Source organism: Dendropsophus ebraccatus, chromosome 3 (genome assembly GCF_027789765.1).
Source record: "Dendropsophus ebraccatus isolate aDenEbr1 chromosome 3, aDenEbr1.pat, whole genome shotgun sequence".
Taxonomy (NCBI): domain Eukaryota; kingdom Metazoa; phylum Chordata; class Amphibia; order Anura; family Hylidae; genus Dendropsophus; species Dendropsophus ebraccatus.
Genome location: NC_091456.1, coordinates 184,584,596 through 184,598,455, shown reverse-complemented (window position 1 = coordinate 184,598,455; position 13,860 = coordinate 184,584,596). Strand labels below are relative to the sequence as shown.

Genomic DNA, 13,860 nt, shown 5'->3' with positions numbered 1-13,860 from the left:
CTGAAGGAATGGTCACCACCAGGTTTGTTCCTTGTTAGGTTTTAGCTCTGCATACTGCTTGTGACAGTAACAGAGAGCTAATAAGGATTCCTCACTAACAGCTCCTCTGGACTAGACTCCCTAGCAACAAGTGTCTCCAACTGGTTTTTTTTTTTTTTTTTTTACCTCAGTAAACAACCTGTTCTGTGATTGGGCAGGACTACACTGCAAGGCCCTGTATACTAGCCTGTGATAGGTGTGTGTGTGTGTGGTACCCAGCTCATTGATTGGCTACAGCAGAATCACCTGACAGTGCATGACATAGCATCATCAAACCCTTACGACATACATCTACTTAGGCTGTGCAATATGGTGTTCAGGACACAGTGACACCAAGTGGCAGAAATAGAAAGTGCAGGTGGAGTGCAGATGTGCAGACATAACAGAGCCACACCTGCTCTGGGACACTGCATACCTGTCGTTATAATTTTTAACCCCTTGCAGACCAAGGGCATAAATATATGCCCTGGGTTGGCTAGGGGAGTTGAAAAGGGGGATTGCGGTGTGACGGCGCTCTAAACCACTGCGCTCCCGGTGAATGTCGTAAACACAAAGCCCTCGGAAATTTAAAAAATATGGGCCCCCCCCCCCCCATTTTACATTGCAAATAATTTTTTTACGGATTTGCAGCATATTTTATGTAAAAATTAAGTCATTTGGTTAAATTGGTACAAAGTACAATAGGTTTTGCAAACAATGAGGGCTCATGTGGGTCTGTAGGGAAAAAAAATGCAAGCGCTATGGACTTTTAAACACGAGTAGGCAAAAACAAATTTTGGTCTTCAAAGGTTTAAAACCTAAATCAACAGTAGATGTGAAATAAAGTCAGTTAGCTGTTACATAGCTGCCTTCAGGAGACTGGACCTGGAAACAGTAAGTACAGCTGTTACATAGCTGCCTTCAGGAGACTGGACCTGGATACAGTAAGTATAGCTGTTACATAGCTGCCTTTAGGAGACCGGACCTAAATACAAGTAAGTATAGCTGTTATATAGCTGCCTTCAGGAGACTGTACCTGGATATAAGTAAGTATAGCTGTTATATAGCTGCCTTCAGGAGACTGGACCTGGATACAAGTAAGTATAACTGTTATATAACAGCCTTCAGGAGACTGGGCCTGGATACAGTAAGTAAAGTTGTTATATAGCAGCCTTTAGGAAACTGGACCTAGATACAAGTAAGTATAGCTTTATTTTACAGCAGGGTAACAAAAAAAAAAAACTAATTAATGTATATTACGAACTTCTTTTTTTTCATCTACCATTGATTTACATTTTGAAAGTTAGAACAATAGGTATATTTAACTATTTACTTTCTTGTTTACCCTGGCATCTGTACCAATGTTGCCATGTAAAAAATACCAGGCATGGTGCACATAAATAAACTGTCTGTATTAGTGACCATATAGTAGAAGTGAGTGATGTCAGCTCCTTCAAATGCAGTAGAAGGTTTTGAGCATTTGATCTCTTAGTTCAATGAATTCGGATGCATTTTCAGGTCTATGGCTTTGGGTTTTGGCTTCGGTCTCTGCACAGAGACAGGTAAGTTGTATGCAGACAATAGTCACATCGCAGTCTATATACTTTGTTTCTCTCTTTTATTCCCCCAGGTTTCATGGGCTTTATGCACTCCGGTGGTAGACCAGTTGCTATGGCCTGTTGTAGTATGCCTATGTCAAAAATGAGGTGTAAGTAGTGTCACTTCTTTAAACTTTTTAGGCATGACAGTCACTTTTTCCATACTGACATACATATAATTTATCATAAGATAAATGGATGCTGACGTGTCTAGATTGCTACAGATGTAAATCATTGTGGATGTAGTTCTCACTACACTAGTAACCCTATATACCGCAGCAGTTTTAACCTCCTAAACAACCAAACTGGTAGGAGATGGAGTAATAGGACTCTATGGAAGATCCTGTGCAGTTTTATTGGCAAGAATTTTACCTGATCCAACTCTGGAGCAGGCACCATAAAAATCCAGCCCATATTTATGCAATGATCATCATCATTGCAAATTATGATGAGGTCAAACTATGACATTTGTTAGTAGAATCTGAATTTTATTGTGTTTTTCTATATGGAATTGCCAGTCTTTACCCCAGATCCCTCCCTTTGTAACTCTGGTCGTTCTTGATTTAATATGGGACCAAGACCCTCTTCCCTTTATCACTATTATCTGCTTCTCTTTCAGGTGCCCCGATGATGATGCGTAGTTCAGGTACTCTCTATCCTAAATATTTTGTATATTTGATTTTATGTTCAGAATTGGATGCAAGTCTGTAGGGCAAAAACAATATGGGAGAGAAATAGATGGGTTCATACCAGAAGGGTGGTGCTGTTTGTGCCAAAAAAAAAAAAATGTGTTAATAGACAAGGGGGCGGGGTTTAGTAGAAATTGAGCATGACCTAAGCAAAAGGGCTGTGTCAAAAATACACTGTGTACTTCCCGCTCAGTGAACTCTCATACTTGTCTGCATTGCCACTGACATACAAGAAAACTGCAAAGAGAGGGCTGCTAAGTGAGGGTGACAGAGTGCTGCAGCCCCGAGATGTCACACCACCGCACCACCATACATACAGATCAAAAGGTCCATTAAAGATGTCATTAACTTATTATGCCTGAGAATGAGAAGCCATGCTGACATGTGGCCAGCCATTGCAGTAATGATAGCATGTCTGATATATTATTATGTTCTCACTATGTGCTTTTCCTTCCACATCTATGCCGCACGCTGTAGGTATGGTTCTCTATATTCTCTATGGGATCTCTGTATAACCCCATTATCTGTGTGAGTTTAGTGTACTGTATCATATACTGTATGCTGTACAGAGGGTACATGGGCTACGAGGTGACTGGGAGCCTAAAGGCCCTATTTCACAGAACGATTATCAGCCGGTATCGGCCTTTACGGCCGATAATCATCCCGTGGAATAGAAGGCAACGATCAGCCGACATCGAACATGTTGAAAGACAAACAACAAATATAACAGCGATCTGCTGCCGTCGCTCCGTGGAATAGGAGCGGCGGCAGCAGACCGCCACTATCCTCTATGGGCTGCCCGGACGATCTAGTGATCACCTGGGCAGCCCCAACGCCCCCCCCGCGCAGCTCGCTGCCGCCGCCTGTAATAGTGGTGGCAGCGAGCGGGGAACGAGGAGCAAACGAGAGCTGACAGCGCTCGTTTGCTTCTCACAGTCAGCCCATGGAATAGGGGCTTTAGAGGAGCTGTGCAAATTACAGCTCCGTAGTAGATAATGTAAGGGCCCTATTACACGGGACAATTATTGTGCGAAAAATCGTTATATCGTTCTAATTTAAACGATAATCTTTCTGTGTAATTGCAGGCAGCGATCAAAAAAATCGTTTATATGTCGTTGGTCGTTGATTTAGATCTGAACCTAAAATTGAGGTTATTAGCTCGCTAAACGTTCGCTGTAATTCTACATTCGTTCGCTCAAGTTCCGCATTTGTTCACTAATCGTTTGGTGTAATAGCACATTGTTCATTGTTTTGCTGGGATCAGATGGAATAAACGATCATAGTAACAATCGTAACTAACGATTATCGCTCTGTGTAATATGGTGAACGATTTCAGGTTAACGATAAACAATCTCGTTTGCGATCGTTTATCGTTAGCCGTTAATTGTTAAAAAATCGCTCCGTGTAATAGGACCCTAAGGGTCCATTTACACGGAAAAATTATCTGACAGATTTGAAGCCAAAGCCAGAAACAGACTATAACCAGAGAACAGGTCATAAAGGAAAGCCTGAGATTTCTCCTCTTTTCAAATCCATTCCTGGCTTTGGCTTCAAATCTTTGGCAGATAATCTGTCAGATAATCTTTCTGTGTAAGGCTGGGTCCACACTGCGTTTTTGCAATCCGTTTTTTAAAAAACGGATGAAAAACGGATGCATTTGTGTGCATCAGTTTTGATCCGTTTTTCCATTGACTTCCATTATAAAAAAAAAAACGGATCAAAACGGATCCGTTTTTTTTGACGGAAACAAAATTGTTGCTGACACAATTTTTTTTGTCCGTTAAAAAAAACGGATCCGTTAAACGTATGCTAAAAACGCAGTGTGAACCCAGCCTAATACTCACCCTTAGACAGTGGCAGTGGCAGCCATGGATCCCGGGAGACATTTGTTAGTAGAATCTGAAATTATTGTCATTTTTTTTTATACGGAATTGACAGTCTTTTAGCCCAGACCTCTTCTTTGTAAATCTAGCTACTCTGGGTTTTAATGTAGGGCCGAGACCCTCTTCTCTTCCCTTTATCACTATTATCTGCTTCTCTTTCAGCTGCCCCAGTGATGGCCTATAATTCAGGTACTCTCTATCCTAAATACTTTGTATATTTGATTTTGTTTTCAGAATTGGATGCAAGTCTCTAGGGCAGAAACAATGTTGGAGAGAAATAGACGGGTGCATGCCAGAAGTGCGGTGCAGTTTGTACCCCCCAAAAAATAATGTGTTAATAGACAAGGGGGCGGGGTTTAGTAGAAATCGAGCATGGCAAAAGGGGTGTGTCAAAACAAAAATACACTGTATACTAACCGCTCAGTGAACTCTCATACTTGTCTGCATTGCCACTGACATACAAGAAAACTGCAAAGAGAGGGCTGCTAAGTGAGGGTGACAGTGTGCTGCAGCCCCGAGATGTCACACCACCGCCATATGTACACATCAAAAGGTCCATTAAAGATGTCATTAACTTATTATGACCGAGAATGAGAAGCCATGCTGACATGTGGCCAGCCATTGCAGTAATGATAGCATGTCTGATATATTATTATGTTCTCACTATGTGCTTTTCCTTCCACAGCAATGCCGCACGCTGTAGGTATGGTTCTCTATATTCTCTATGGGATCTCTGTATAACCCCATTATCTGTGTGAGTTTAGTCTACTGTATCATATACTGTATGCTGTACAGAGGGTACATGGGCTACGAGGTGACCGGGAGTAAAAGGGTGCCTTTACACACACAGGCTGACCTTTGAAGCCAAAGCCAGAAACAGACTATAAACAGCGATCAGGTCATAAAGGAAAGACAGATTTCTCCACCTTTTTAAATCCATTTCTGGCTTTGGCTTCAAAAAACTGTCAGACAAATCTGTGGTAAGGCATCCTTAGAGAAGCTTTGCAGGACAGAGCTCTGTAGTAGATAATGTAAGACAGGCGGTGTATGTCAGCAGTGGCAGCTATGCATCCTGGGAGGCAGCGGAGGGTTCACAGTGAGGCTTCTGAGGAGTCACTGAGAGAAGCCGGGAAATGGGGGGGGGGGATCTCTAGTCCTTATCACTATTATCTGCTTTTCTTTCAGGAAGTGGAAGGAGTTTCGGAAGTTCAGGTATGTTCTATGCCTCCTGTATTTGACTGTACCATTTACACTAGAAGATTTGTTGGCCAGTGCGGCCACAAACAAGTGTTGTTCAGTGAGATTAAGGGCAAATATTGGAGCCTGGTATGTGTTCTTCATGGCTTCAAGACTAACAGTCTCCAGGAAGAGAAGGAGTACAGCCGCCTCTTCTAACCACCAGGTAGTGACTACAAATGTTGTCGCTGCTAACTATATTAATGGCACGCTTCACCTGCCGCAAGGTGTATTACTGGCATAGCTGAGCTTGGCACGAGCAGGAGCATCTGTCTCTGACACCTGTCCCTGTACTCATCCACACTCTAATAAATAAACCCGATTGAGGGTGCGTTCACACGTATAGGATCCGCAGCAGATCTGCAGCTTCAAATCTGGGCCATCAAATCTGCTGCGGATTCTGTACGTGTGAATCCACCCAGGTAAAATACTGATAATACATTCAGTATATATTACGGACATATTACATTGCTAGACTATATGATGTATCTGTGGTATGGCTAGGTGTGATGCGAGACATACCCAAGTCTAAGGCTAAACACTTGTTTTTGACGTTCAGTTTTTTTTTTTACAAATTTGTGTTTTTCCAAAACCACAGCAACTTAGAACCGCGCTGATAAAAGAAACATCAATAGGAACTCAATAGAAATATATAGAATTTATTATTAATTAAATATTTTTGCATGTGCATGTTTTTGGATGTTTTTTTTGGGAATGGAAATGCAGACGAGTTCTACGCTTAAAAAAAAAATGCAAATAAATAAATTCAAAATGCGGCCAAGGATGTCTGTGCTTTAACATGCTGATTTGCAGGGTGATTGTCCACATGGTTTATACACATTCTATTTAAATGGGTTATCCACCTAAGAGCAAAAAAAAAAAAATGAAATGCTAGCTAGTCTTAGGGGCCTATTCCACGGAGCGACAATCGGCTGAATCAGCCGATTATCGCTCGGTGGAATAGAGAAGACGATAAGCCGATGATCGTGTCGTCTGCTAATCGTTTATTTAGGCCCAAACCTAAAATCATCGGTCACCCACCGCACATCGCTGCGTGGAATAGCGGTGTGCGGTGGTCGACCAACGATTCAAGCAGCATACATTAACTAGCAGGGCTTCTCCTCGGCTCCGTCTTCATCCCGGTCCCGCGCGCAGCAGCAGCTCCGGAGCGGCCTGACTGAGCTGTCTGACCACTCAGCCAATCACAGGCTGGGACCGCCGCGGAGTTGATGCTGTGAGCGGGATGAAGAAGGAGCGGAGGAGAAATGTATGCTGCAAGGGCTGCAGGGACATCGGCAACGTTGTCCCTGCAGCCTTCCCTAAACGATCAACGGGCCGTGGAATAGGCCCAGTAAACGAGCGCTGATCTAGCAGATCGGCACTCGTTTACATTATTGATCGGCCCGTGGAATAGGGCCCTCACTCACCAAGTCCCCCTGAGTATTTTGAGCCGTCTCCTGTCTTTCTAGCTGCTGCCATTCCTGGGTTTTTCTAAAAGCCGATCTATATCCAAGATAGGAAACTACATTTCCCATCATGCATCTCCCTCATTGGTCTATTTGCATACTCACCCCCTTGGCTTTCTTTCCTGCCCACTGCTGTCATTACTATTTCACAGTAAACACAGGACTGTTTTATCTCACTTATTTTGCATCACATCACCCCAATATGTATTCCATACAAGCTGATGATGTAGCAGAGCTGACGCATGCATGGTGTAGCTCTGTGCTACATAATATCCATCTGTTTTCCAGGGGGGTGTGGGTGTAGTGTAGGTTTAGATCTCTGCTTGCTGAATGCGAATGAAAACATTCTAGTTCCATCCAGACTCGCAAGCAGAGATAGAACTGTAACTTTTCATATTACAGAAACCTAGGCTCAGGGACATATGTAAGTCTATGGAAGCAGCACAGGTGCATGGAGATGATGCAGATAATGTCTCCTGGGGGTCGGGTTACCAAGTCAATAGACAGCTATCCCGGCCCTCAGAGAGACCACAAAGGGAGGGGGAAAGAGGGAGCTGAGCATGGTCTGAGTAGAGGATTTTACATGTCCAAATCCAATTAAAAAATAAAAAAATAAAAAAATCTGGCAAAGGGTGCAAGATAGGTTATACATGTATATTAGACATAGAGGAAGGGGATCGTTTAGAATATTATTTTTGTTACCCGGATAACCCCTTTAAGGGTATATTCACACGGGCGGGCTCGCAGCGAGATTCTCGCTGCGAGCCCGGCAGGTCCTGGCAGTTCCCATAAACTACATACTTGCTGCGGTCTAAACGACCGCAGCGAGTATGTAATTATACCGCCCTTAACCCCTTCTACTCCCGCCGGCTCCCCGCTGTAAGCATACTTTACCTGTCCTTGCTGCACGGGTCCGGCGTCCTGCTCTCCCGCCAGGCCAATCAGTGGCTGCGGCTAGGCAACACACTAATTGGCCGGGCGGGAGAGCAGGACGCCGGACCCGTGCAGCGAGGACAGGTAATATATGCTGCTTACAGCGGGGGAGCCGGCGGGAGTAGAAGGGGTTAAGGGCGGTATAATTACATACTCGCTGCGGTCGTTTAGACCGCAGCAAGTATGTAGTTTATGGGAACTGCCAGGACCTGCCGGGCTCGCAGCGAGAATCTCGCTGCGAGCACGCCCGTGTGAATATACCCTAAGGCTGGGCTCACACTGCACTTTCTTCAGTCTGTTTTTTCATCCGTTTTTTGCAAAAAAAAAAAAAAAAGGATAAAAAAAAAAAACAAGAAAAAGCAATGCATTTGTGTGCATCCGTTTTTATCTATTTTTCCATTCCATTATAAAAAAAAAACCTGATCAAAACGCATCAGTTTTTTTAACATACACAAAAACAGAGTTGACCACGTTTTTGTGTACGCTAAAAAAAAGTTGAATGGAAAAACAGTTCAATGGAAAAACAGATTACAACGGATGCACACAAATACATCCGTTTTTCAAAACGTCAAAAAAATGCAGTGTGAGCCTCACAATTTTTTGCACACAATTTTATGTGGCTGTTTCTGCTTCACTTTTCCTTGAGGAGAGCACCATAGATGTGAGGGGAGGTATAGGCCATTCATACTGCACTGTGAGTTATGGGAGGGAGAATATGTAAAGCAGCTATTTTTTTTTTTTTTTCTCAACAGCTCCCAAAAAGTTGTCACAAAGAGGAGGTGGCCCTACGTTGTCTCGTATGTAAAATCTTCTCTCCTGCTTTTGTAGAAAAGTGCAAACACTTTCACCAAGAAACAACCTCTGCAACCACCCCCATCATTACCAATGGAACCTCAGCCAGTACTATTATAACCCACCTGCCGCTACCATCCACATCCAGCACACACCTATACAAAAGTCGAAATACCAATGAGCTGATCACCACTGGTCCAGCTTAACTAAACACGATACATGTTCTCTACAGTGCCCTCTGTAGGGAGAATGTAGTATTACATGGCGGTCTTTGAAATCCTTATCTATAATATGTATATTTATTGATGAGCCCTAAACAAGAAAGTTATATAGTTCTCTAACATTTTCTGTTTTTCTTTCCACAGATGATGAGTGTTATGACGATGCTGGAGGTATAATTCTCCTTATTATTACTGTAATATATGTCTCCCCTATTTCCTCATAGATTGTAAGCTCCTGCTTGTAGGAATAGTTATAGAATGCATTGTTGTCCTGTAATGGCTTTGTTCACACAACGTAAAAAGGAAAAAAGCGTCCGCTTTTTATGTTTAAAAAGACGTCCGTTATTGCATCATTTTAATTGGCTTGACTAAAATGCATTGAAGTCTATGGAATAACGGACGTCTTTTTCACACACTGTATTGAATGACGGGCTTGTGAGACTGGCGCATTCAATACAATGTGTGAAAAAGACGTCCGTTATTCCATAGACTTCAATGCATTTTAGTCTGGCCAATTAAAATGATGCAATAACGGACGTCTTTTTTCCTTTTTTGGACGTTGTGTGAACATAGCCAATGTCTGATACGTCCCCTGCTGCAGAATATGTTGTTGCTGTATAATTTGTGATTCCACTATACATGTATTATACTATATTATCCTTGTATTTTAGTATTATTCTACACTTGTAACTATTATACATCCAATATACAGGTATCAGGACAGCCGGACCATATTTGACTTTTATCAGCTGCGTCACATCTAGTATCCTGTATTCATCCAAGTTGTTGCCTGTATGAGGCCATGTTCCCATGTAGTAAGGCACCAGCTGTTCCGTGATCCGGCTGGGTCACGGAACGGCCAGTGTCAGAGAAGATCATCCCGGCCGGTACTGCAGTTCTTATCCGGTACTGACCTTCACTGCTGGTGAATTTAGATTTGGATGTGTGCCCTCACCTGAATTCACAGCTGCACACAATGGAGCGTGCGCCCGAGGCCGCACGCTCCATTGTGTGCACTGACAGGTTTTCTGCAACCGCTATTCAATGAACATGTCAGTTTTTTGCAGCGCCGCTAGGGATCCTGGCCGGAGTGTTTACTATGGGGGAGATTTATCAAAAATGGTGTAAAGTGAAACTGGCTCAGTTGCCCCTAGAAACCAATCAGATTCCACCTTTCATTTTCCAAAAAGTCTGTGAGGAATGAAAGGAGGAATCTGATTGGTTGCTAGGGGCAACTGAGCCAGTCTCACTTTACACCATGTTTGATAAATCTCCCCTTATGTGTATACACTCCGGCCAGTATTCCCTTAGTCTGCAGCACTATGTATGTTCCGTAGTAATCACGGCTGTTATTGCAAATCGGCAACGGCGGCCGGGATTACTGCAGAACTTGCGTAGTGTAAACATAGCCTTATACTGCAGAGTGGTAGTTTCATTATTACAGGGCTTGTTATTGCTCAGAGCTTGTGTTACTGATTTACATTTTGAGGTGTAGTATTAACTCCATACACTATTGTTATTTAATACAGGCAATAAAGCAACCCCTAGCCCGCAGGTGTCAGGCCTGAGGTCCTCCAGCTGTTATAGAACTACAATGCCCATCATGCCTGGACACCTAAAGCTTTTGCAATATTATGGCTTGACTCCACTTCCCTAGTGTCCTGTATAAGAGCTCAGCTACTGTGTGTATCTCTCTAGGGAGATTTCTGTCTATAAGTTTGCAGACAGTTTCCAGTAATAACCAGCAGAACTGTGATTTCAGCTCTGGGGTATATTACATCAGGGTCAGTATTATATAACTAGCTCTGAGAACACGTAGATCACATCTATGTATAAAATATTAAAAGGTGAAATATCACTTTGATGAGAGAATACAGGTAATGGATATGTATGAAATATCGGCTACATGATACTTGTTAAGAAATGTCTGATGTAATTACCTGTATTTTGTCTCCTTTTCCTGAAAGAGCTCCCAGATGCGATGTCAGTCCCGTCTCAGGAGGAATCCTCTTGTGTCAGGTTAATTTCACTCCAAAATGCTGACGGATCCTGGAACCTCGGCCCTGAATTCTCCGCAGTGCTGGGAATATCTCAACCGGACATCAGCAGCAAGAATCCCCAACAGGTAGGACTGATAGTAATGGAGGCCAATGAAGTCATTCACTAAACACTTAAAGGGGTTGTCGGTGTGACAGCCCCGCGGCCAGTGATTGGCTAAGCGGGCTGTCACTCCCAAAACGTCTCAGAAGTGGAGGCTCTGCAGTCAGCAGAGGACACCGGCAACACCGCAACAGGACACCGGGGGAGCGCGGACAGGTAAGTATAACATGTTCATTGGTTTATATGCACTGACAATTTAGCAAGCTTTCCTACCTACAAAGAATGGAGAGGTGTGTTTCATGGTAGGTACACTTCACCTGCGAGAGACAGAATCTATAAAAAAAAAAATCCAGAAAATCACATTGTATAATTTCTATATAATTTATTTGTATTTAATTGCATGCAATAAGGATTTGAGCACCTAAAAAAACTGCATGAAAATCTGGCTCTCACCAGGCCTGTTATTTTTTCCTTTTAAGAAGCTCCTCCTACTTGGCACACATTACCTGGAATAGTTGTTATTGTTCTAGCTGTTTCCAGCCTATGGCTCACAAGAGTAAGTGATGGGCAGAAAGCTTATACGTCTCTGCTCCACCATAGTATCCATGCAGGAAGCAGTGCTCACCTAAGGGGATTCAGGATAGGCCTTCTACCCTTCTGGGCCTGGTCACATATGACCAAACCCCATATGACCAAGTGCATTACACTACTTAAAGGAAGGGGGATGGCCTCCATTGGTCTCCATGGCACCACTGGATTTTACAGAAATCAGAAGGCAACCCAATGTAATGTAATATCTTTTTAAGGAACCATTGATGGTTAACTTTATCTTTCTACAACCTAATGTCACTGCAATAATATATTCTTCTTTCCTCCTTACTAGAACATGGACTTGGTGTGGGCGACGGTCCTGGCAGTGATCTGGCTCCATGCTTCATGTCTGGACCAGAGAGAGGAATGGGAGTTACTGGAGGGAAAAGCCATCTCCTGGCTTAAGGCCAAAGCAGGTAACATCTCAGAAAGACGATGATCGGTCATTCATACCTTATTTTATATCATACGTCATGGTGCTTGTTCAAGTAAAAAGTCATTTTTTATGAACTGCAGATTGTGTTAAGTGGGCGGGCCTTGCGGCACAACGCCACAGTTGGCACCGCCCCCTCACTGCCCATTGGAACAAGCTGGCTGAAAGGTCTAGGCCCCACCCCCTTTTCGGGCAGGACCAACGGTGCTGTTGTGGGCGGGGCTAAATGTCGCTGAGGCCACGCCCACTTAATACAATCTACAGTTGATAAAAGGACACTTTTTACGTGAACAAACACCATGACGTACGATATGAAATAAGGTACGAAAAACGCTAAATTTACCCTTTACACCTGTGTAGAGATGTCAGAATGCACAAAGGGGGTGACAGTGTCACTTTAAAGCAAATGTACCATTAGCAAAGGCAATGTATTTCTTACATTACCCGGTCGCCACTGGCATGGGGTATCTTCTGTTCTTGACAGTAGAATAGATGGTGGATGGGAAGGAGTAACCAGTGGCTGCAGAATCACACTACACACAGCACAGATTGGGGTTTGTAACTTGTTATTATTGAGACACATAGGTCTGCATAGGAGCTGTATACATAAAACGTGTATGCTTTTTAATCAACACTGATTGTAGAGCTGCTTTATAATTTCATACGCACAGGAGCTGGAGACGGAGAAATCTGTAAAGAGTCAATTTGTCTATGTGGCTCATGTTCCAAATCCATAGACCGACCTATAATAATGTTTAAGCAACAAATACAGCTCTATAAGGCCTTATTCACATGTCTGTAATTCTGTCCGCAGAACATAGGACCAATGTATTTCTATGGCCACTTTCACACATCCGTACATGTGAATGAGGCCATGATCCGTGCCGCAAAAAAAAAAGCACATGTTGTAGTGCGGACCAACATTTGCAGCACAGGTCGCTATCTCACTGTAGTGCTTTGTGAAGCATGGAGCACTGCTGATTCACATGTAGCTTAATATAATATAACCTTCTTGTTGTAGTGGCAGCTATTGAGGTATATTCAGTCAGGTGTTATATATCTAATACTATTGATGGTTCTGACCCGGTATCTTCCTAGGTTCCTCCCTGGATCAGTTTGTCAGAGCCGGCAATGAGCTGCTGAAATCCTCTGTGGCTCCTAAAGTGTTTGGGCTGTGAGAGGAAGAATAAAGATGGCGGAGGCTTCTCCCCCTGAATCCTGGGAGGCCGCTGTTACTTCTCCTTACTTTATATTCAGTTTGCCTAATATATCTCTGCCTTATTACTCTTCATGTAGAACTCAAGCCAAAGAAAAAGTGTCCGTCCTATTCTGCTTACATTGTCATAATACTGGTTCCTCCATATCAACATATTAATAAAATGTAACAGGGTAACTTGGTTTGAAGTGTATTCATACATGGGGACAGCCCTAAGGTAGTAGTTCATTGCAAATTACTCAACAACTATACAAAAAGGAATAGACGGGCTTGTTGCAGCAGTGTCTTATATAGGACTTTTCTATGTTTCCGTAATTCGCACTTTCATTACTTTCTGTAACTGTTTGTTAAAGAATCTTAGTGGTTGTCATACTGTTCGGCATCGCCATTGCCATTAATAAACTTTAGTTACTAATCAGTTCTTGGCGTTTTGGTCATTATTCTAAGTCTAATAATAATTCGGCTGCAGTGTGAGGCTCCTGAGATGGTGTCACGTTATATGGATGTATTGAACCAGTGTTCACACTAAAGTACTTTGTCAGACAGTTGTAACTCAGCTGAAGGGGCATGTATGAGGATTCTACATAAGGGTTATTAGCAGGCTGGAATCCTCATAGATATACAAGAAAACTAATAAGGAATGAGCTAGTGAGATGCTAAGGCTGGGCAAAGCATGTGTTAGGA

General features: G+C 43.0%; 1 protein-coding gene across 1 annotated transcript in view; it reads left to right on the top strand.

The window, feature by feature from the left end:
* LOC138786355 (von Willebrand factor A domain-containing protein 5A-like) overlaps positions 1-13,594 on the top strand; it is a 48,774-nt gene extending 35,180 nt beyond the window's left edge. Inside the window, exons 15-24 of the mRNA XM_069963327.1 lie at positions 1,649-1,726; positions 2,236-2,262; positions 4,351-4,377; positions 4,874-4,891; positions 5,374-5,400; positions 8,576-8,620; positions 8,981-9,007; positions 10,804-10,961; positions 11,820-11,943; positions 13,059-13,594. Coding sequence (XP_069819428.1) covers positions 1,649-1,726; positions 2,236-2,262; positions 4,351-4,377; positions 4,874-4,891; positions 5,374-5,400; positions 8,576-8,620; positions 8,981-9,007; positions 10,804-10,961; positions 11,820-11,943; positions 13,059-13,138 — 611 coding nt within the window. The 3' untranslated portion in view covers positions 13,139-13,594. The remainder of the gene's footprint in view (positions 1-1,648; positions 1,727-2,235; positions 2,263-4,350; positions 4,378-4,873; positions 4,892-5,373; positions 5,401-8,575; positions 8,621-8,980; positions 9,008-10,803; positions 10,962-11,819; positions 11,944-13,058) is intronic.
* The last annotated feature ends 266 nt before the right edge of the window (positions 13,595-13,860 follow it).